Source organism: Cricetulus griseus, chromosome 9 (genome assembly GCF_003668045.3).
Source record: "Cricetulus griseus strain 17A/GY chromosome 9, alternate assembly CriGri-PICRH-1.0, whole genome shotgun sequence".
NCBI classification, from domain to species: domain Eukaryota; kingdom Metazoa; phylum Chordata; class Mammalia; order Rodentia; family Cricetidae; genus Cricetulus; species Cricetulus griseus.
In genome coordinates, this window is record NC_048602.1 from 26,491,035 (window position 1) to 26,515,252 (window position 24,218).

General features: G+C 45.8%; 1 protein-coding gene across 1 annotated transcript in view; it reads right to left on the reverse strand.

Moving 5' to 3' along the window:
• Window positions 1-5,953: 5,953 nt before the first annotated feature.
• Pla2g4c (phospholipase A2 group IVC) overlaps window positions 5,954-24,218 on the reverse strand; it is a 34,664-nt gene continuing 16,399 nt past the window's right edge. The window contains exons 5-17 of the mRNA XM_035449190.1: window positions 23,889-24,009; window positions 21,553-21,693; window positions 20,586-20,717; window positions 17,657-17,875; window positions 16,992-17,141; window positions 16,454-16,621; window positions 15,559-15,654; window positions 14,318-14,472; window positions 12,704-12,875; window positions 10,978-11,128; window positions 10,138-10,263; window positions 9,138-9,263; window positions 5,954-7,615 (exon numbers count right to left, since the gene is read on the reverse strand). Coding sequence (XP_035305081.1) covers window positions 7,195-7,615; window positions 9,138-9,263; window positions 10,138-10,263; window positions 10,978-11,128; window positions 12,704-12,875; window positions 14,318-14,472; window positions 15,559-15,654; window positions 16,454-16,621; window positions 16,992-17,141; window positions 17,657-17,875; window positions 20,586-20,717; window positions 21,553-21,693; window positions 23,889-24,009 — 2,178 coding nt within the window. The 3' untranslated portion in view covers window positions 5,954-7,194. The remainder of the gene's footprint in view (window positions 7,616-9,137; window positions 9,264-10,137; window positions 10,264-10,977; window positions 11,129-12,703; window positions 12,876-14,317; window positions 14,473-15,558; window positions 15,655-16,453; window positions 16,622-16,991; window positions 17,142-17,656; window positions 17,876-20,585; window positions 20,718-21,552; window positions 21,694-23,888; window positions 24,010-24,218) is intronic.

Here is a 24,218-nt window from a genome sequence, read left to right on the forward strand (position 1 = left end):
TTCCAAGCCCACACTCCCCCACTCAGGCCAAACCTCATGGCTGAGGTGGCTTAGGGCCGGGACGTGCCAGGCTACGACAAAAAATCCCTACACAACTTGCATGCACTTCCACTGAAGAGTACCCTGTGGTGGTTTGAAAGAAAATGTCCCCCAAAGGGAATGGCAATATTAGGAGATGTGGCCATGTTAGAGGAAGTGTGTCACTGTGGAGGCAGACTTTGAGGTCTCATATATGCTCAAGACATGGCTGAAGAGACTGACCATTTCCTGTTACCTGCAAGATACTGGACTCTCGGCTACTTCTCCAGCACCACGTCTGCCTGCATGACATCATGTCCTGCCATGATGATAATGGACAGAACCTCTAAATTTTAAGCAAACCACCACAATTAAATGTGTGACTTATAAGAGTTGCCATGGTCAATTTCTCTTCACAGAAACAGAAACCCTGGCTGGGCAGTGGTGGTGCATGCTTTTAATCCCAGCACTTGGAGGCCGAGGCAGGCGGATCTCTGTGAGTTGAGACGAGTCTGGTCTATAAGAGCTAGTTCCAGGACAGCCTCCAAAGCCACAGAGAAACCCTGTCTCAAAAAACCAAAAAAAGAAAAACAGAAGAAGAAGAAGAAAAAGAAATAGAAACCCCGATTAAGACAAAAGTTGGCACTGGGGACTAGAGTATTGCTACGATAGAACTGACCATGTTTTTGTTTATAGGAATTTGGACTTTGGTACTTTGGGGTAGGAAAGCAGTGGAATGTTTTAAACACAGCTTAATGAGCCATACTAGTAGAAGTATGGAAGACAGTGGTGCTGGTGTGATTTGATGAACTGTGGGGGGCTTGCTGAAGAGGTTTCAGAAAAAAAAAAGAATATTAATATGTGGCCTAGAGATCATTCTTGTGATATTTTGGTGAAGAAAGCAGTTTTTTACCCTTGTCCTATAAGACCCCCGGAAGCTCAGGCCTCCAGGATCTCAGCCCAGGACCTCGGCCACCCCAATCACGATGCGGTGGCGGAAACTCGATGCAAGCTGCATGAGGCTTTATTATAGTAGTTTAACAAGCTAACCCCATGTTAGCTCGGTCTTTCATCCACCCACCATGGCGGATGGCTAGCAAAGACAGCTTGAAGCATCTGCATCGAAGAGATCTTATAGGGCAGCGTAAGGGGAGTGTCTAGGGGTACACACAGGCTCAGGATTGGTGTGCCTCCAGGCTTGGAGGGCTTGCCCTGTGTTGATTGGCCAACTGGTTGTTATGGCCCATAGGCCCTCCCAGGGGGGTTGCTATGCTCTGCGCGTCATTGCTGTGCACTTGTCAGTAAAGCACACCCAGAGCCATAAAGCATAGCGCCACCAGCTAACTTCTGATTGGTTCCTTGCCACGAGGCAGGCATCTGACCTCTTAGTGACCAAGGCAAGGTCAGACAAGCACGTGTTTGGCTGTTATGGCTGCCGAAATGGGGAGCTGGTCCCTTCAGTCCAAACAGTGTGCCTGAGGCTAAAGTGAAGAGAATTGGGTTAGTTCCATTGGCAGAGGAAATCTCAAAACAGCCTAGGATAGACTCTGTCATGTGATTTACTAATGTTCATGCTTATAAAGATTTATAATGAAAAGGAACAATCTGAGAGGAGAAGGAGCACCAGGAAGTGGAATGGAGCTAAATCCTGTGTTCAAGAAGATAAACAGATTAAGAAATGAAATAGTGAAATAAAGGGAGTGGTGACCTCAGGACAAGATCCCACCAAGCTAAATTTCCCACCTGTGAAAAGGAATTAAGGAAAAGATTAGAGCGGAGTGTGCTAATGCACACCTTTAATCCCGACACTCCAGTGGTAGAGACTGGTGAATCTCTACGTTTGAGGCTAGCCTGGTCTACAGATCCAGTTTCATGACAGCCAAACAGCAGTGAAAGACATAAAGCTGGTGAAGAAGTAATTGAACAAAAGGGCCTTGTTCCAGCCCCAGCAAGCAGCAGAACTTGGAATCTTTGGCCACATGGTTCTTGCTTTAGAGTCAAGGAGCAACTAAGGAAAGTCATTGAGGCCAGGAATGTGTCAAGGGTGTCCCTGAACGGAGGCCCAGAAAGGCTACTGCTTAAAGCTGTGAAATTGAAGCATGGATTACCTTGGAGACCCCAAGATGTTGGAGATGCTGGAATTGTCGGATACCTGCTGAGGAAAGCTGCCAACAGGGAGTGGAATCAGCCCAAGAGAAAGAAGTGTGCTGTTGTCAACAAAGCTGAAAGAATTGGAGATGAGAAGAACATTTTGACATCGGACGTGGAGAGTTTGGTGTTTGCTCAGCTGGGTTTTGGTCTTGTTTGGTTCAGTATTTCCTCACTATGCTCCATTCCCTAAGTTTTGGAATGGCAATGTATATCCTGTGCCATTATGTGTTGGAAGAATATGATCTTTTTGCTGGGCCCCGGGGTTGTGCAATGATGGGGGACAGATCACCAAGTCTATTAAACCAGAAGCAAGCTTCATTCCAAGAAAAGAAGAGAAAACTCCTCGGGGCACAAAAGCTTGTCAGCTATAGCCGAGACCACAACCAGAGTTCGGGCTTCTGAGACTGTGGCAAACTGGGCAGCTTCTGAGCTCCCCTTTTATAGTAAGAAGCAAGCATTAGTCATGAACAAAAGAATTTCTACAATCTCGTAGATAAAACTCAGTTACAAATTGCTTTTTACAATTTCCCGTTAACAGGGTTTTTCAGTTAAACTAATGCTTTTATTGAGTCCGTTGTTTCTCTCTGGCACTTTCTGGTGGTGTGTGCCAAAACTCTGCAGTGCCCGATACAGCCAGGTTTGCACAGCTGGGAGGAGTATGGAGCAAGGCACAATGAAAGGTCACATCATTTAAAAGTTAACTCAGTTCATGTCAATTTGCTAGCCATGAGTGGTCAGGGGGGGGTATCTAAAAGCTGCCTCTAAGTTTGCAGAGAGACCCTTAGTTTGCAGAGGGTCATTTCAGCCTTGCAGACAGAACTATCGACGATCAGTCAGTTGTAAAGTAAAAGAACCCATTGTTAATAGATAATCCGTAAGCTGCTGAGAAAGCTGCTGCCCATCTGTTCTCATTCTCTTGTGCTTATACCTTTGTAGTTTTTATATTTCTACATTCCTATTTCTGGAGCCTACATTTCTATATCCTTATTCTTGGACTCTTCACTGTTTTGTCTTGATGTCACAGGGGATTGCAGATAAGAGATTTCATGAATCTCAGAAGAGGCTTTGAACACTGGACTTTTAAATAAGTTTGGGACTGCTATAGGCTATGGGGACTTTTGAATGGACTGAATGCATTTTTGTATTTTGAATGGCTACAAGCCTTTGCAGGCCAGGGAGTGGAATGTTTGGCAGAAAATGGCCCCAAAAGGGACTGGTACGATTAGGAGGTGTGGCCTTGTTGAAGCAGGTGTTGTTCTTGTTGCAGGAACTGAGATCCTTTTGCCTCTGAGGATTCATGGAGACAGGAATGCCATTTCAGCTGGGTAGAGGTTAAGACCTACTGGCTTCGATGCTTTGCTTCTCTGACGTTCGGCTTGAAGCTTGAACCCCAGTATATCTCTGGGTCTTTTATTTTTCATGTTACAATGAAGGGCATGGCACTCACTCATCCTCAGCTCATCTATTCCCTCGTTCCTTCTGGAAGCTTCATGGGTGGGAGCAAAGTCGGTGATGTAAGGAGGATGAGAAGTCTTATCAGCATCAGAGCCCAAAGGTGGTGAGAACGCCCATACGTGTTGGGTAGGGGTCATGGAGCATGGAGAGCCAGAGCTCCCAGATTTTTTTTTATGAGGGGATTCCCCCAAAGAAGTACACCATGGTGCAGAAGATATTATGGTTTGGGTATGACTTCAATGTGCCCCCAAGGATTCATGTGTTGAGAACTTGGTCGTCAATGGGAACTCTTTATGAGACCGATGGTATTTCTCAAGGGAACCCCATGCAGTTCCCTCAGAAAGTAAACTGTTACTTCTCACAATAAGGAGTCTGACCCTCCCCTGCCTCTGTTCTCACTCTGTGTGTCTCTGTCTCACTGTGTGTCTCTGTATCTCTCTCTGTCTCTCAAATACATTTTCCCTCCATTATCTTGTTTACCAGGTAAAACAACCAAGGATGCACTCACCAATGCCTCGCCAATACCAGTACCATCCGTCCATGCCTTTGAACATGCAAAATTTAGCTATGGAAGCATATTTTCTCCATTTAGTTCCTATCTTCAGGCACACTGTAAAAATATTGGGAAAAAGACTAGCACAGGGCCCTGGAAATGAGAGGGTATGGATGATATCAGGCAACATCCAGGGTATGGCTTGTAAGTAGTCACCTAGGAGGGAGTCTACCTACATAAATTTTGGATAGGGTATGAGAACCCACCACAGTCTAAAGAATGCCTACTTGTGGAGGTAGCATGAGACTGAATGTCAATTCCAGACTACGGTGAGAAAGGTGTCTCCACAGGGGTGGCAAGGCAATGGAGAACACAGAATGGTTACATGTGAGAATTAAGAAAACTAGGAGCTATTTAGGAATGATGCAGGTTCGTGGCAAGGAGCAGGTACGAGATTATCCTTCAAAGAGGCTTTATTAGAAGGATAACAGGCTCATGGCTATAGGCAGCCGTGATGGGGTCCTCAATTGGAAGGCAGATAATATCTTAACCATAAGCAGCCATGATGGCGCCCTTAATAGGAAAGATAGCATCACAAGTATAGGTGTCTATGAGAAGCCCTGGGGTGGATATGGGAATCTCTAGGTCTCTCTGTTCCCTTCAGATCCTAAGAGCAAAAGGAGTTTCTCTATTTAATAGGTAGTTGGGGAAAGTGGGAAACCTCCAAGTCATGTGTTCCAGTTTGCTTTCCAATGGCTGTGATGTAACATCCAAATACTATTATCCACTGAAAGACGGGAACTAAGTCCAGAAAAGGAAATGTACAAAGGAAACCTGAAGCATTTTATGTCGGAAAGCAAGGGATTATTCACAGTCATGGACTATGCCAGAATTCGGCACCATGGAATTCTGTAAGTGTGCTGGTAAATTTGAAAATAATTTGTAAATGTGAAAATCTCTGGTGGGCACATCGTAAGTGATCAAAATGAATATCCTGAGTGATTTAACAAGTCAGAATAACATATCTCCTGGTAAGTTGCAAAAAGAACAAAGTGAGATGGAGAGACGGCTCAGTGAGTGAGAATACTTTGCTGTGTAAGCATAATCTCAGCACTCCCACAAAAAGCTAGGCATGACCTCATGAGTGCTTCTGAGCCCAGTGCTGTGGGAACACAGAGACAGGAGGATCACTGGAGCTTGCAGGCCACCAATCCAGCTCCAAATTCAGTTGACAGAGCCTGTCTCAAAGGAATGAGTTGAATAATGATAGAGCAGGGAGCAGGATACCATTATGTCCACCTCTGGCTTCTGAAATCCCATGTACAGGCACACACTCCCATGCACACATTTTTTGTATGACACAGCATCATCGTTGTTTACGATCTCTCTGAATGCAATCATAGGCAGCTATCAAAATTACAAAGTCAACTTCTCTGAACCCTTCAAAACGCCAAGGTCACAGAACAAAGGAAAGATTGAGAACCTCACTGAACTTAGAGGAGACCAAGAAGACACAGACGGTGCAACACAGGATTCTGAGGCCAGACAGACCCTTTACCTCAGACGTTTGCATGCTGACAACTGATCGTTCACTGGCCATTTCTGGTATTCCATGCGTGCATCATGGCAACCTCTTCCTTCATGGTCTCATACCATGCCATCGTGTGCACATCTGTCCATGTTCAAGTTCTCTTTCTATGAGGACCCACCCTAAGCATCTTATCTTAATTTGTTCACATCTGCAAATTCTTCATTTCCTGTTAATGTCATATCTATAAGCACATGAGGTACAGCATTGACTTTTGGGGGAGAAATAAACAATTCAACTCATAGCAGTCTTTAATGTTTATTGAGCCATCAAGAAGAGTGAAGTTAGATTTTTTTGTGGGAAAATGGACAGCCCTGGAGCCCATCATGTTAAGCAAAATAACCCAGCCTCAAAAAGACAACTATCGTGTTTTCCTTCCTAAGTGTAATAGCTATCTAGCTGTCTGCTTTCTTCTGTCATTTACTTATCATCTATCTTAACCATCTACTTTGTATCTATCTTACCTCTGTACCCTATGTGTACCATCTATCTATCACCTATCAGCCTATTTATCTTTATCTTATCTGTCTATATGTATTACATATGTTGTAAAAGAAGAAGGGGACAATTTGGTAGAAGGAAAGAAGTCCCAAGAGATGAAGGACAAAGAGGGAAATTAGTAGAGAAGAAAGACAAAGACTGCATGTCTTCTTTTATATGCAGAATTTAGGCTAAAATACATATTTAAGCCTATATGACACAAGAGCAGGAGGAGATTTTTTTGGAGGAAAAAGACCCACCTGAGAAGGAAGTAGGGCCAAATGGAGGTAATGTGGAACAAATCCTAACAATTATCTATGACTATAAAAATCCACAATGAACCAATTATCTTGTATTCCAGCTAAAACAAATAACAATGTTTTAACCAAAAGAAATGGACATTGGAAAAAACAACGAGTAATGTCTCTTGCAAACTTTCCCTTTGCTAAGGTCTTAGGACTTCATTCATGAGCCTGCCAGGACCCAGACCCAATTATCTCCTCCACAGACGATGAAAGAGAGGCTCACATGTGAAAGGAATTGCTTGTGTTCTTACAAACTGTGGGACCAAGACCCAAATGAGATGGGGAGCCATCGAGCCTGACCACTGACTTACAGGCAGAAGGGGTAGAAAGAGGGAGGAAGCAGGCAGGTAGGAAGGAGGGCTGAGGCAGCAGATAAGACGGCCAAGGAAGATGTGTAGCTAAAGCAGACTGAAGGGAAGACGTTCAGGGTAAAGAATATGGAGGGAGAGACAAAACAGCCTGGCAGGGGATGCAGAATAAAGGATATATCAAGGGTGTCACAGTATGCAGGGTGCTGAGGGACTAAGAAATGCTTCATCCATCTGTTGGTCAAGCCGCAAGCATTAACAGAATATTTGCCTTCTCAGAGTTTCCTGGCTCTGCAGAGATGGGCCATGGTTTCAGCTGAGGTCTCTCCTTTTACAGAGCTAAGAAATCTGACTGGAAGTGTAAAATGAGCAGCCACGGATGAACGAGAGAAGCTTTTAAGGAGCTCTGGTCTCAACCACCACATCCATTTTAGCCACATGAATGTTGGACATTGTGGCTTTGATGATCAAGGAGTCGTGTTCCAGCTTCAGGGTCCCCTGAGGGGTCTGAAGCTCAGACTTTGCTGCCTTTAGCTCTGGAGACCCATTTCCCTGAGTGATGTCATCAAAGACACGCTCCAGGTTTCTGGAGAGTGGCTCAGTTATGGTGGCTAAGGCAAACTCAATTCTGTGCAGGGCATAATTGAAGGGGACAGAGAACAGGAAGGCCAGGTGGACACTGGGACCCTGGTAGACCAGTATGCCCACAGTGCCCTGGAAGCTGGAGCTCTTCTTCACAAAGGAACAGCTGATGGTGGACTCTGGAGACAGCACAGGCGGCGGGTCCACAAGTACATGCCCACTCTGCAAGTAGTGTCTGGGAAAGAGGAGTTACAGGTCACTATTGTTCTAAGCAAGTGGCCTTGTGCGTTGGGGAAAAGTAGAAGATCTGGAGGTCTCGGATCATGCTTGGTTCAAAAAAATAAATAAATAAAAGTTCCTTATTCCACAAGAATGCCTACATTTAATCTCTGTTCTATTGCCTAGGGAGTGTTCCCATCATCCTGCTTATTTTGTAAATATTTGTTTATCTAGTGATGTCAAGGCTGTTCAGATCCAGGCAAGGTGTTAATGATTTACCCTACATCAAATATTAGACCTGTCTGCATCCATATCCTATTTCATTCCGTGTTTTCTGCATCTTCACACTGAGCCACCACTACCAGCTTTCTTCCCGCCCCATTCCTCTCCAGATCCTTCTAATGTGGTTTTCCTTTCTATGGAAATTTGTTCCCACGGACATCATGGTTAGCACTCTTCCCCTGTGCTCTGCAACCCTGACTCACCCGTGCACAACTTAAGCGCTTGATAACAAGAGAGTCAGGTTCATTGCCTGTGACCACAGGCAGCTGCAGAAACTGTGCTCAGCTCTGCCACATGGCATGGTGCCCACACTGGGGGAGGAGGGTCCCGCCGTCAAGCCAGTGGCAACTCCTCCCAGGTAAAGGAAAACCACCACAAGGGGATGAAGGACGAATAGGCCTTCAAAGGTTAAGATCATTCTGGATGGGACCACTGTACTCATTTATACACACTCACAGCAGCTGTGGTTACCTGCACCAGATCAAGTCAGTCCACAGCCCCTCATGGGTTGGGGAGGGGCACCCAAGCCACACCCTTACATGAGGAGCTACTTACAAAACTGATAGCTTCTGGTGGAGAGAGAGTCTATTTTCTCTAAGGATGTCATCCTGGGAGGGCTACAGACCAAGCTCCAGTGGATGACTCCATGCCCACTCGCCTATGGGTAGTGGGTTATCAAAAAAATTGGCCATGAAGTCTGGAAGGGAATCTGGGAGCATCTGGGAAGAATTGGAGGGGGTTTTGGAGAGTAAATATAATCAAAATATATCATTTATTTTAAGTTCCCAAGGTAAAAATATTACATTTTTTTTTTAAGTAAGATTGATAGCTTGGCAGTTAAGAGCACTTGCTGCTCTTTCAGAGGATCCAGGTTCAATTCCCAGCACCCACACAGCGGCTCACAACCATCTGTTATTCCAGATCCAGGAAATCTGATGCCCTCTTCCAGCCTCCACTAGAACTGCACACACAGTACACATGCATACACGCAGGACAAAATCCTTATGCATGTAAGATGAATAAATAATTTTTAAAATAAGATCTTTACAGGCTTACTTTAACCTATGATTAACGCACATGCTGTGAACCTTTACAGACGGGAAGCTGAGGTTTAAACTGGCTGCCTCTCTCTGATCTTCCCATCACACACTGAGCCTGTCTCTGAGCTGGCAGCCCCTACAGAGATGCCCAGTGATAACATATGAGGCATCGGGATGACTTAGGGCAGGACTTGGGAGGACAGGGATGAGACTTACAAGGGCTCCTTGAATGTTATATCCGTGTTGTTGGATATCTTGATCTCCACAGTCCGAGAGCTTTGGACATCCTGCACTCTGTCTCTCTGGCAGTCTTTATTTGTCCCTAGGAGGTTGCCAGTTTTCCTGAGAGAGGAATGAAAAGCAGCTCTGAACATCATCCGACAGACATTTCTGGGCCCCACGGCAGTGACTGGGGACACAATGTCAGTTGTGAAGGCTGTGATAGGTGGTCATGCAGAGCATACTCTCTGCTTATTAGAAAATCCTCAGACATTTGGTCCCCAAGGCGGCCCCAACAGCCATAGCAACCTATTTTCTTTAGGGATGGCATCCTGGTAGGTTTATAGGCCAAGATCAATGGATGGTCCCACATTCACATACATGCAGGTAGCACAAAATCAACTCAGTGAGTTATAAAAAAACAAATTGGCCATGAAGTCTGGAGGGGCATCTGGGGATATCTGAGAAGAATGGGGGGGGGGAAGAGAGAAGATATGATCAAAATATATCATATGCATATATTAAATTCTCAAAGGAAAAGTAAAAACATTACATTTTCTAAAGTAAGATCGATGGTTTGGCAGTTAAGAACACTTGCTGCTCTTTCAGAGGACCCAGGTTCGATTCCCAGCACCCACACAGCGGCTCACAACCATCTGTAGTTCTGGTTCCAGGGGATACCATGCCCTCTTCCAGCCTCCACTGGCACTGCACACACAGTACATATGCATACATGCAGAACTAAACACTCAGACATATAAGATAAATTTTTAAGAGTAAGATCATTACATACTTACTTTAACCTATGATTAGCACACATGATGTGAAATCTTTATTGAACGGAAGCTGTGACTTAAACTGGGTGCTCTATCTGATCTGCCCATCACACACTGAGCCTGTCTCTGAGCTGGCAGCCCCTGCAGAGATGCCCAGTGGTAACATATGAGGCATCGGGATGACTTGGGGCAGGACTTGGGAGGACAAGGATGAGACTTACAAGGGCTCCTTGAATGTTACGTCTGGGTTGCTGGATATCTTGATCTCCACAATACGAGAGCTTTGGACATCCTGCACTGTGTCTCTCCGGCAGTCCTTATTTGTCCCTAGGAAGTTGCCAGTTTTCCTGAGAGAGGAATGAAAAGCAGCTCTGAATATCATCTGACAGACATTTCTGGGCCCCACGGCAGTGACTGGGGACACAATGTCAGTTGTAAAGGGCTGTGATAGGTGGGTCATGCAGAGCATACTCTCTGCTTATTAGAAAATCCTCAGACATTTGGTCCCCAAGGCAGCCCCAACAGCCATAGCAACCTAGTCCACTCTGCTTTGTGCTTCAGAAAGCCACTCACTCCAGCATGGCTCACTGCCCGTCTTCTCCCCGTCACCAATGCAAGCTCCAGTGGTAAGAAATACTTTCTCTCTTCCCTTAAGTTTTTATTTTTAGTACAGAGGATGGAGCCCAGGGTCTCATACAAACTAAACGAGTATCCTGCAACTGAGCTACACCCCAGCCCCTCACTGGGGGATTCTAAGCAGGGGCTCCACCACTGAGCCACACCCCCAGCCCCTCACTGGGGGATTCTAGGCAGGGGCTCTACCACTGAGCCATAGCCCAACACCTCACTGGGGGATTCTAGGCAGGGGCTCTACCCTTGAGTCACACCCCCAGCCCCTCACTGGAAGAGTTCTAAGCAGGAGCTCAATTGCCAACCACACCCACAATCCTCCCATCAGATGTACTGAAAGTTAGCTCTACAACAGATATTCCTTTAGAGCCAACTCAAAGGTCAGGGCAACTGCAGGACAGCCACAGCTACTGATACAGACTGCTACTCACCCAGCCACTTTCTGCATCTCACTGAGGATATTATCTTTGTTTCTCTTAACATTCTCCTTAGATACCCTCAGCAAATCTGTCACCAGGTCTGGCGTGTAGGAGTCAGACAGTTTCATTGTCTCATATTTTTTTCTCCAGGTCTCGATGTGGTCTGAAATACAACCAAACCAAGAAAAGCATTTGTCAAGTTAGATTGTGTCCCTTTAGGTCAGGAGTTGGTAAATTATTTTTGTAGCCCAAATCCAGCTGGCACACTTGGCTTTATAAATAAAGAGGTCTTGGTATATCGCTTTATGAAGTAAAACATGTGTTTACCAACTATTCTCCTTACCTATGAAAAGAAGAAAAAAATGTCTCCTTTTTCTTATTAATCTGTATTGCTGGGAACAATGACTGATGTAAGTGGCTAATAAATATATGTTTGAAAAAAAGGAAGAGAGGGGTCTGGAGAGATAAGTCAGCAGTTAGGGGTAATAACGGCTCTTCCAAAGGAAATGGGCTCAATTCCCAGCACCCACATGGTGGCTCACACAATCTGTAATTCCAGTTCCAGAAAATCTGATGTTCTCTTCTGGCTTTCTTGGGCACCAGGCTACACTAGGTGCACACACATACATGCAGACAAAATACCCATACACATAAAATAAAGCACCTTTTCAAAAAATTAAAAGAAGGAAGAAAGTACATACACTAGGTGGGCATGGTAGTGCACAGCTATCATGATAACACTTGGAGACCAAGGCAGGAAGACCATGAGTTTGAGCAAAGGCTAAGCTTCATAGTGAGACTCTTGTCTTAGAAAAAAATTTAACAACAGGGTCTGGAAATATGGCTGGGCAGAACTTATACTGCTCTTTCAGAAGACTGGAGTTCAGTTCTCAACACCCATGTCAGGTGACTGATAACCATTTATAATTCCAGCTCCAAAGGACCCAATGCCTCTATCCTCATCGGATATGCACAGACAGACAAACATAACTAAAAATAATAAGAATAGATCTTTAAAACAAAACAAAGGTCAGCAGAAAGGAACAGGTAAAGCAGCATGTGTAATGTCAGCACTTGGAAGGTTGAAGGAAGGGGAGCTCAAAGCCAGCTTTTGCAATAAGAGTGAGACACGGGGGCTGGAGAGATGGCTCAGCAGTTAAGAGCATTGCTTGCTCTTCCAAAGGTCCTGAGTTCAATTCCCAGCAACCACATATTGGCTCACAACCGTCTATAATGAGACTTGGTGCCGAACACTGTACACATAATAAATAAATAAATCTTTTTTAAAAAAAAAAAAGAGAGAGAGACTATCTACAGAAAGAAAACAGCCAGGCTTTATACTTTGTCCATTATATGGAACCCCAATCCAAAGGCAGAGTGCCAGGGAGTTCCAGGGAGCCCTCTGTGATAAACAGCAGGGCTGAGACTGACAGGATCAGGCTACTGCTGAGACCCACCTAGAGCTTTCACCTAGGACTAGATCATGAATGGGGAGTGCTCACGTGGAAGGAGCCAGACATCCATCTAGGATGAGAACAGCCCAACAAAAGGAGGAAACAGGCAGAAATGTCCAAGATAGAAACACAAAACCTGACAGCCTTTTGGAGATCCAGGGTGGACAGGATGAGCTTTAGATATTGAAGTGTGAACCAGGCATCCCTAAGACACAGCCCTCCCATCCCCCTCCTCCACAGCCCAAATCCTATGGCTCCTTACCCGCTTTTCTTCCCATACCTACCTCCACAGTTGTCTTTGTTGAAGAGAGTAAAGTGCATGACAACAGGTCCAGTTTCCCCTCTGAAGATGTAGCAGCTCTCTGGGGCTTTGGCCCATTCCTTCAGCTGATCCTCTCTCACGTCAGGAAAGGGGATCGCATGGCATTGACAGTAGTTTGCTGTGGCCCTGACAGTCTGAGAAGGGGAGAATAGGGGGCCTTGAGGCACACTGGAACCTCAGCAAAGACCTCAAGAGGAGGCTGGAAAGCACATGGCTGTTTTTGGTTTGGTTTGGTCTGGTCCTGAAGACATCTCCCATTCACTGCGGGCCAATGAATAGTTTCTTCAAGGTTTAAGAATAACTTTGGGGTCTGTGTAAAGGACAGTGTGCTCAGGTGAGGGGACACTCATAGATATTCACAACCAGCTGACCTCATTTCCTCCCTGAGAGACTCTTTTAACATCTACCTCACAGGGAGGGGTGGATGGTGACAGAGAAAGCCAGTTTCCATTACTGCTTAACAGAAATGGAAAGTCAGCCATGCCTGAGTGTTTTTAAATAGGCTAACTGTTACCATGGAAGTCAGGCAGTCTGCTTTCCATTCCTGTCACACAAGACAATGGGCTGACAAACAGAGAAGGTTGGTTTGGGCTCAAAGCTTGGAAGTTCCAGGCCACGATCACTTGGTCACCTGGTAGGAGTGTACCACAGAGCAAACCTGCTCATCTCACAGGGCAGACAGCATGAGCATGAGCCCAGTGAACTAGGGACCTCCTACCAGGCCAGTGTTTCTCAACCTGTGGGTAGACACACCTTTAAGGGTTGAATGACAGTTTCACAGGTGCTTCAATTAGGATTCATAACAGTAAAAAATAGCAGTTATAATGTAGCAATGAAACTAATTTTATGGTTGGGGATCACCACCACTATATTAAAAGGTCACAGCATTAGGAAGGTTGAGAACCACTGCCCTAGGCACACCTTGTCAATCTTCTGACACTCCCCTACTCTGCACCCTAAGGATCAAGCTCAAACACATGGAGTAAGTTCTTAACTTCCGGGGTACAGTCCAGATGCAACTATCACAGCCAGCAAAAGGAAACATAAATGTGAAATATAAATCTGCCCCCACCAGCATTAAGGATAAGAAGGTCAAGGCATTTGCCGTCAAGCCTGACAATCTGAGTCTGATCAAACATAAATATACTTTTATCTGTCTGTATGCATTGCGTTAGAGATCAAATGCATATTATGTTAAGTGTGTGTATTTTAAAGGCAAGATATATAAACCCATACTAAATGTGCTTAGAGTGTGTGTGTGTGTGTGTGTGTGTGTGTGTGCTACTGTGTGCATCTGGCATCAGAAGACAACTGATGAGATCTCCCACATAGGTCTGGAGGATGGAACTCAGCTTGGCAGCAAGCACCTTTATCTGCTAGCATCTTTAAAGTTTTCAAATGTACGGTCATTACGTGTGTCTATGAATGATGTGGGAAGTGTGCACACGCCACAGGGCCCCCAGACAGCAATAGCGCGATGTCCACTTCCCAACCAGACCCTGAGTTCCTTCCTGCACAGCCCCTATCTCTGCTCAGGGCCACCTTCCCTCAAATACGGGAGTTTCTTTTCGGTTACCTCTAGTGGGTCCCCAGCACTGAAGTCAAAGGAGAGGATGAGGTGAGCTTCTCGAGCCGGAGGCAGAACAAGTGGGTAGGGAGTGTTGATGGCCAAACCAGCATCCACCAGATGAAGAAACTCCCGGCTCTTCATGGCCTCATCTGTGACGTTACCTAAAACCGGGAAAAGGACGTGTCTGATCTAAGGTCAGAATGTAGGCTAGAGGAGGCAGTTCAGGCAGACGGAGCTGTTGTCTCAGAGAGGCGAGCTGAACATGAGACCCATGGCCAGCTACGGTTCGCTTCTGCCGTGGTCTGAGCATGGTTTCGTGTGTTCCTCAGAGACTTGGGCACTGGAAAGTGGTCCGCAGTGTGAAATGCTGACGTGGAGGGACCCTTTAAAGGACACGCCTATTTGAAGGTGGAGGCACCAGCCTTAGAAGGGATTTGTGTTGCAGCAAATTAGCTCTGGAGAGAGAGAGCAAACTATTCACTCACACAATGAGGCCCTTCCATCTGTGACGATGCCCCTTCCGCACGTGGTTTCCCCATCACATTATCTTGCAACCAGGAATACCCAAACCAGAGGTTGAACAGATGGGGCCACCTCATCTTGGACTTTCACCTTCAAATGCTACGAGTTAGATAAAACTCTTTTCTTTATAAAATACACAGCCTGGTGTATTTTGTTAAAACCAGAGAAAATAGAGCGTTACAACTTCTCAAGCCATGTATGGTGCTGTTGTGAAGCTCAACTTCCTAGGAAACTCACCTTTTCCCAAACTACAAGAGCATCAAGGCACAAGATGTTGGTGGTAGGTAGTCTGATTACGGAAGAGAGGTAAATGGACTTTAAATGTTTGGGAATTGGCATAGTTTCGGAAGAAGTCACTCATACAGCAAGGTGACAGAAGTTTGTAAAAGCTATAAAGTGACCAAAGAGTACACCACAGGCCGGTGTCTATTCTATCTGAATGATGGGGACAGATCATGAAAGGATAAACTATGGTCTACATCTTTTTAGAGTCAGAGAAAGACACCAACAGGAACCTTACCATGCCTTCTATTGATACCAGAAAGACTATGTGTCTCTCAGTGTAAACCACAACCATGGGGACGCTCTGCCATTCAGATCATTGAGCACCATCCCATCCCCATCTCCAGGAAAGGGATGAGCTGAGATCACTCACGGCCCTCATCCTCCCACAGCTCACTACAGCCCGTGAGAGACTAAGAAGACAAAAAGGGGAGCATTCTCACCATTTTTATAGAGGAAGTTGTAGACAGTTCCCCACTCCCATCTCCAACAACAAATTCCGGTTTTACTCAGAAAAGTAAAAATGTCCTGGAGTAAACCTAGATGCAGAAATCGAAAGGTAAAAAGTTAAGTATCGTGGGATGGCAAGCGTTGGCACTCCTCTAAAGTCCTATGGTGAAGCACTGATCTTCAAGGTGACAGAGGGTTTTGAGTATGGACGACCCACCTTAAGGTAGACTAGACAGCGGCATCCCAGGGGCTTGGGTTCCCCACCGAGTTAATAGGAAAAGGTGAGCTGAGCATCAGCCTCTCTCTCTCTCTCTCTCTCTCTCTCACACACACACACACACATTTTTTCTGTGTCTCTTTGTCTCTCTCTCACTCTCATCTGCCTCTCCTCCCCTCTCCCCCTCTCTCTCTCTCTCTCTCACTGTCTGTCTCTCTCCTTATCTTGCTATGTCTCTCTCTGTCTCTGTGTGTCTCTGTCTATTTCTATGTCGCTCTCATTTGTCTCCCTTTTTCTCTCTCTTGCTTCCTGACTGTGGGGAAATGTGACCAGCTCACTCCCGCTCCTTCTGCCAGGTGGACAGTATCTCCTTAAACTGTCTCTCCCTTTCTGTGTCTCTCTCTCTCTCTCTCTCTGTTTCTCTTTGTCTCTTGTCTCTGTGTCTCTCTCCCTCTCTGTCTCTGTCTCCCCCTCCCCACCCTCCCGCTTCCTGACTCTGGGGCAATGTGACCAGGTACCTCACACTCCTTCCGATAGACAATACCTCCCTCAACTGTGAGTCAAAATAACCCACTCTCAGTTGCTTGTGTAAGACAATTTGTCACAGGGATGAGAAAACGTGATGGACAGCAGTGGAGACAAGAAAGAAGGCTGAGAGTGCTGGCACTCACCCCTGACCCAGTTCATTGAGCTGTTCTTCATGCCCTCGTGAAACTCTCGTGTCCTCATGAAGCAGTACAACAGGTATTCCAGAAACTGCTCCTGCTCCTTGGGAGAGATCTCATTCCAGTTCTGGACGACCTCAGCCAGACAGATGTACTTCTGTTCACCAAACTCATCTGCCGCAAGAAACCCAGCTGACTCCCCACATCAGGGTGGACCTGGACCATCTCCCAAGAACCACTGTTTAGGCCACCCCATTTCATCTCTTGTGACCCGGCAGTGACTGTGTTGCAGAGCAATTTCCTCTCACAAAAAAAAAACATTCCATCCTTCAGGAAAGCCTATGAAAACTCAGGAAGGGTAGGGCAGCAGAGCTCAGTGGTACACACATTCACTTATGGGAGGGGACAGAAGAGAGGGCCACATCTCCTTGGAAGGCCACGTGGCTGTGTGTCAACACCTCCGCCCCGCCCCCTGCCTTTCCTCATGCTCTCCACGCCTTTAGCATCCACACAGTAGTTTGCAAGTGTGTCCTCAGGCACAAACCTCTCTCTGCACTCAGAATCTGCTGCAGGGCCTGGAGCTTATCCTTGATGCTGGGGTCATTCTGATCTTTGACAAAAGCCATCACTAAATCCAAGAGCACTTCATCCACCGGCATCTCCGGTGCTTCCAGGTATGTCGATGGTCCAGCCGCTGCTCAGAGATAAAAGGAACCTCCCATGACAGTGTGGGCGACGCCATCACTGCCTTCCTCCACAAAAGTCTCCTTCTCACCCGGTTCCTGACACTGCTGTGTATCCCCAGCCCAGCTTCCATGTGTTTCACCTGCAAAGCTCCCACTTGCAATTCAGGTACCAGGATGTTCTTCCCAGGCCCACCTTGGCTGGCAAGTATAGAACAGCAGCCCCGCTTTCCTTGTTCCATGTAGCGCAGAGGCATAAGCCTTCTTGATAAGGCTTCTTACCCTCCCCCAGTATCCCTTTATGTATTACTGGAAGAGTAAAGAACACACACACACACACACACACACACACACACACACACACACACACACACACACACACACACACCTGAGCAGATGAGGTAAGAACAGCACTTCAAAAGGTGACTCTGAACAGAATCGTGACATTCTGCATAATCTGTGGCTGGCTTATTCAAATTCTCATCCACGTCCTCACCAGTGATTCACAACAAGGCACGGCGCTTACCTCCCAGATGTCCCTGCTTCAGTTTTGCTCTCAGGTCTGTTAACATGTCTGCAAGAGGGTAAAAATGCAGACTGTTTAACGGTACAATGCAGCCACTGGCTATGGTGTTGAGTTTGTTTAGTTTTCTAAGACAGGGTCTCAAATTGCCCAGACTGGTCTCAAAACTCACTGCATGGCTGAAGATGACCTTGCTGGGATCACTGGCAATCACCACCAGGCCTGGAGTTGAATGTGTCCAAGGCAAGTTTCTCTAGGGCTATTCCTTTATAGGATTGGCCACAGCAGGCTGGAGCTTTGCTGATATGGAATCGCAAGACCTAACTCCAAGCTTCCCTTCCAACTCTACCTCCAGCAAACACATATTAGTAACTTGAAATTGGATGGGACAATACACACTACTATAAATCAAGGCTTCTTCAACACAGAGCAAGGCTAGTATACCCACTAAGGAAATGGAACATGACCTAACCTCCAACTTTAGCCTCAGGGAAGCTAGAAAGAGATACTCTCTTTTTTGTTTGTTTGGTTGGTTGGTTTTTTTGTTTTGTTTGCAAGATAGTGTTTCTCAGTATAACCCTACCTGCTCTGGAACTCTTTGCAAACCAGGCCTAGGAGGCTAGCCTGAAACTCAGAGATCTGCCTGCCTCTACCTCTGGAGTACTGGGATTAAAGGGGTGAGCCACCATACCTGGTTCTGGTCTCCTTGAATTTGGCTTTAACCCAACAGATGGTGGATGCTACTTTCAAGGAACAATGTTAAAACATAGACCCAGAATATGTTTGGCCCACGTTATTAAATGAAGAATGAATAGTTATGAGCATAAACTTTCAGTAATTACTTTTACTGTTAGCAGCTACAGTGAGGCAAGAGATTTTTTTTTTTCAAGACAGAGTTTCTCTGTGTAGACTTGGAGCCTATCCTGGCATTCACTCTGTAGACCAGGCTGACCTTGAACTCACAGAGATCCACCTGCCTCTGCCTCCCGAGTGCTGGGATTAAAGGTGTATGCCACCAACGCCCAGCAAGGCAAGAGATTTCTGTATACTCTGAATATTCTCTTCTTTGGCTGAAGCTACCATCTTGGAGAAAGCAATTCTTTTATACTAGGGATCTACTCCAGGTCAGCTCACAGAAAGTCAACGAGCAAACACTGCAGCACTAGGTGAGGCCCACCATCTTTACCACAAAAGCTAAGCACACCCAGAGCATTGTTGCTCACCATCTTTCACCCAAGCTTCGTGTATCCAAATGCATTCCCAACTTCCATCCTTCCCTCTTGAGCTTTAACCTTAAACTGAGCATGCTCAAAAGCATACATCTGACTTTTTTCCGTTTCCCATTTTTATGTGTGTGGTATCGGTGTTTACCACATGAGGGGAACATATAAGTATAAAAGTGCATATCATGTGTGTGTGTACATGTGTGTGGGATGGATGGAGGCTCAAGGGAGGCTGGGAACCATCCTCTATTGCTTCCAACATTCATTGAGTCAGGGTCTCTCAATCAAGCCCAGAGCTAACCAATAGGGTTATGTTAGTTTCTCTAGGGATCCCCTGTCTCTGCCATCCAAGGCTGGATTTACAGACAGGCTACCACGACCATCTGGTATTTACATGGGATCTAGAGATCCAAACTCGGGTCCTCACACTCGCATGACAAATGCTTTATTTAACCACTAAGCCCCGTTACAGCTCTACGTCTTAAAGTATGCCTGGGAATGTGCACACTCCTGAAATGTCTTCCCAAATACTCACAACCTACCCAAATAAGTCCTCACGCTTTGTTTGCAGAGGGCACCACTTTGGAGTCAATGCTTGACTCTCCTCACCCACACAGGTAACAGGTAATGCCTCTTTCTTCTCCTGTGTACCTCTTGGCTGTGAGTTTTGGCTTCACACTCAGCAAAACGCAGATTCATTCTGTCTGGTTCCATCATTGGTATTTCGCATTAGTGAGACGTTATTACTATGGCCCAGGCTCTGCTCTAAGCACCGTACACACATTAGGTCATTTAAAACTCACCTCTAACACATGAAGCTGAGGGGTAGTATTGTCTCAGTTATAGGAGGTAGAGTGCCACAGAGCATTTGGCTGGCCAGAGCTGCGATGTGGCCCCAGGCACAAACTGCCATACATTCCTATGTCAGTGCTCACTTGTCAGTGCGAGCACACAAGTAACTCAGTGTTCTTATGACTCAGTGGCTCTCAAAAAATTCCAAGTTGAAGGCTGGGGAGATGACTCAGTGCTTAAGAGCATTGGCTGCCATCCAGAGAACCCAGACTCAATACCAAGTACACATATGACATTTCTCAGCCATGTATAACTCCAGTTCCAGGGAATCCAATGTCTATATCTGGCCTCTGCAGCCACCGGGCACATGTGTGGTGCACAGATATCCAGGCAGACAAAACATCCGTGTACATAAAATAAATAAAATTTTGAGACAGGGTCTCTCTATGTAGTCCTGGTTGCTCTAGAACTCACTTTGCAGACCAGGCTGGCCTTGAACTCACAGAGAACTCCTGCCTCTACCTCCCAAATGTGCTGGGATTAAAGTGTATATCTCCATGCCTGGCAAAATAAACAAAAATTTAAATTCAGGTGATTTTAGCATCCATTTCTCGGAGTTGCGGTAAGGATAATGGAATAGAACAGATCATAACTGATATTGTTTCCCAGTGTTTTTACCTACCAGGCTCCGCCCTTAGTACTTTAGAGGAATTCACTCTCTGAACCTTTACAACACTGCTATCATCATCTGTGCGGTGTAGATAGAGGTCACACTTAACCAAGCAGCACTGTTGCCAAGGCAGCCTGCACCCTGAACTCTTCAGCCACCCTGGCTGCCCCAATGGTGGCTTGAGAAAGCAGCAGCTTTAGGAAAATACAATTGTCAGGACAAGGGCAGTAGTTTCCTCTTCAGTCACATGAAGCAAACGGAAGATGGGTTTCTTTACACAAGATATCTCGAGGCTTTGGGCCCTGGGTTGCCCTCAAATACTCACCACAAATAAATTTCTTTATGTCCTCAATATCAGCTAGAGCACTTCCCCATAAGCCTATAAAGAAAAGAGAAGCAAAACTAAGACTTCCTGTAATTAGAGTGAATCAACAGGGTTACATTACACTTGACTCCCGTGACCTGTACTAGACGGAAACAGAATTGGAACGTGGGGAACAGCTGAGGGGTTGGCAGTTCTAGTGTCAGACAATGATAGCTCATGGGTAGATGCTAGTGGTAAGAAAGAAGGGGTATGGATGGATTCTAAAAACCCGAAAATGAGATGGAGATGAATTATCGCCAGATTAGACATATATAAAATGCAGAGATGACATCAAAAGACTTGACTTCTTGGAAGGGCCATTTTCAGGGGAGGATCATGTAGGAAAAAAACAGTCTCGGCTCTGTTTCTATCTGTGCAGAAGGAGGCATCCATGATGGACTTCATAGTGTATCTCAAAATTTTATGCTACCTGGGCATGGTGGTGAACACCTATAATCCTAGCATTTGGGAGATGGATGCAGGAGAAATAAGAGTTCAGGACTAGCCTCAGCCACATAATCACTTCAAGGCCAAAATGGGATGCATGAGACCCAGACTGAAACAACAACAAAAATCATTTGCTGAATAAATGGAGATTTAACTATCTTTGAATTGCTACCACACGCTGGGTACAGTCCTGAGTGTTTCATTTGTGGGGTTTCGTATAAATGCCATACCCACATTCTAAATCTGTTTATCAGAAGCTGTAACCTTGGATTCGGGTGCCTCGAAGATGCTGAAGGTCTTCCTCTGGAAACCCCAAATCCTAGCAATGAAGACGCCTGGCAGAGCCAGACACTCAGAGGGGCCATTCCACCTCCACTGAACTCCATCGGATCCCAGTACTGACCTCTCAGGTAAGTCAAGTCTCTCTCGGGCTCAGATTTAACCAGTTTTCCATTCTCAAATCTGCTTCCAAACTCTGTGATGGGGACATAAGCCCCCAGTGCAGGGTAGCCAGCATGGTGAGGGGTGAATTCAAACCAGGACTCTGGGGAGACAAGACAAAGGTAAACCACAAGCTCTGAGCCTGGAACAAAGGTGCTGGGGTAAGAGGCTCCATACAGTAAGGTGTGCCAACCAAGGACTACCATATAGAGATGGGCTGGCTGACCTCAAATATTGGGGGAATCTCTTCCCATGCCTCTGAGAGCCTATTCAGATGGAAATAATTCATTATTTCCATTACTTCCCCACACTTGAGCCTCATACCCACCTTTCTCTTCTATTTCATCACAGGTGCAACCGCAGAATGTGGGAATGATGAAAACTCTAGATGCGCTATGAGAGTTGTCTGGGGCACTGTGGAGAGTAAGTGCCCTATCATTTGTAAGAAGGAAAACTCACATGATCGTGTTTGTTCTAGAAATTTCCATCAGGTAGCTCTGGAAGGAGGAGATGACATGGCACAGGAAGACAACTGAGGAAGTAATTATAAGAGCCCTCAGGAGAGATGCTGATGCTCAGTCCAGAAAGTACTCAGGTTGTGGAGAAGATAGTGGTTGCAATATGGAAGGTTGAGTTAGAAAAGGCAGGGAGTAGAGGTCTCATTAGTCTTTAGGGAATATTTGAAAAGAGTGCCGCTATTCATATATTCTTGACTGAATAACTATCTTCTTCTATGAGGGAAGGCCATCCTCTCCACACCAGTACATTGCTCAGGAGAGACACATATGAGTGGCTAGGGAGGAAGGAACCTTCTGGAGAGCCATCCATATCAGTCAATGGTAATCAATGAAATGGCGGGTGTTACCTCCAAATTAACCTTACCTCTGGACTGCTGGGGAGGGCCTGAAAAAGAGGTGGTTAGCTCTATTCACTCCAGTGGGAAAAACCATACAAGGACTGTGCTGAATAATTTCAACTTTCAACCAGATATGGGCCAGAATACCCGCTAAAAGAGTCTTAATGGGTAATAGACTGTGTTAGCCTATAGGAAAGTCTGTGGGAGCCTTTCTTGATTATTAATTGAGATGGAAAAATTCAAGCCTACTGTGAGTGTTACAGTTCCCTAGGCAGAATCGGTATAAAGGGAGAGAAAGCTAGCCCAGGGCAAGCAAGAAAATAAGGATCCATGTGCTTATTATCTCTCTGTTCTTGACTATGGATGTAGTATGCTGAGTCCTGACTTGACTTCCCTGAAATGACGGGCCACAACCTGGAATTGTAAGCCAGATAAGGCCTTCCTTCCCTAGGTTGCTTTTTGTTTCAGTAGTTGTGACAGCAACAGAGATGAAACAAGATCAAGGGCACATATGTGGAGGAAAGAAATAGAACATTAACCCCAGGGACGTCTGAGCTTTGGATGCTAGGGTGAGCAAACACCTGGAACATGGCCTGACAGATACTGAGAAATAGAGGCAAACTCACCACCAAACAAATAAATGCATTTTATATGTAGTGAATTGGGTGAGGAGTTCTTTTTGTTGTTGTTTTGTTTTGTTTTGTTTTGTTTCTTTTTTTCTTTTTTCTTTTTATTTATTAGTTCAAGTTAGGGAACAAGCTTGTTTCACATGTAAGTCTCTTCTCCCTCTCCCTTCCCTCATCCCCATCCCTCCTCCCCCACCCTCAACCTACCCCCCACCCCATCCACCCACCACTCCCCAGGCAGGGTAGGGCCCTCAATGGGGGCTCTGCAAAGTCTACCAAATCTTCCTGTGCTAGTCCTGGGCCCTTCCCCATGTGTCCAGGGCCAGAGTGTAACCCTTCATGTGGGCTGGGCTGGGTGAGGAGTTCTTGATGCCAGGGCAAAGACTATGGCTCAAAAGACAAATGGAACTGTAGCAAAGCCATTAGTGTTGGGGTGGTTATTGGAACCATGGAGAAGATGACAGTAAAGAGTCATGCCACTGTATCTCCAACCTGGGATCCTCACTTCACCCACATTTCAACTTCCTTGGCCACCCAATGCAAGTATGGGCCTTCTAGTAGATTCTGGAATTCCTGTTTGCTCTCTATGAGTGGAGCATCCTAGCCTATCCTAACAGTCCATTTTTGCTTCTGGGCCTCCCAAAGGGGCAGTCTGGTGGGAACATCCATACATTCCACTTAGAGCCTTCCTGGGGAATTGAACCCTGGGCCCCATGCATTCAAGACAAACACTCTACCCCTGAGCTATATCTCTGACCCTGTTCAGTGTCTTTCATTCCCTTGCTACCCTTCCCTCCCCTCCAATTTTTTGCTTACTCTGAGTTTTTCTCTTCCTCCAGTCAGGCTGTAGGTCACCATCAATGGCTGCAAAGATTGGATAGGGCAGCCTGCCTTCTTCCACTAGCTTCTTTATGCTGGATAAATTAGAGTTCTCCAGCTATGGAGGAAAAAGTACCCAGACTGAGTGGGGGCAAAGCACAAGGGGATGGTTTAAGTGTCCCCAAACTCAGTGGGATCTTTGCACATATGGCACCTAGTTTTGGAATATTCTTTCTTTCTTCATCATCTATGTGTGGAAGTCAGAGGACAACATGAAAGAGTCAGTTCTCCTTCTACCATGTAGGTTCCAGGGACTGAACTCAGGTC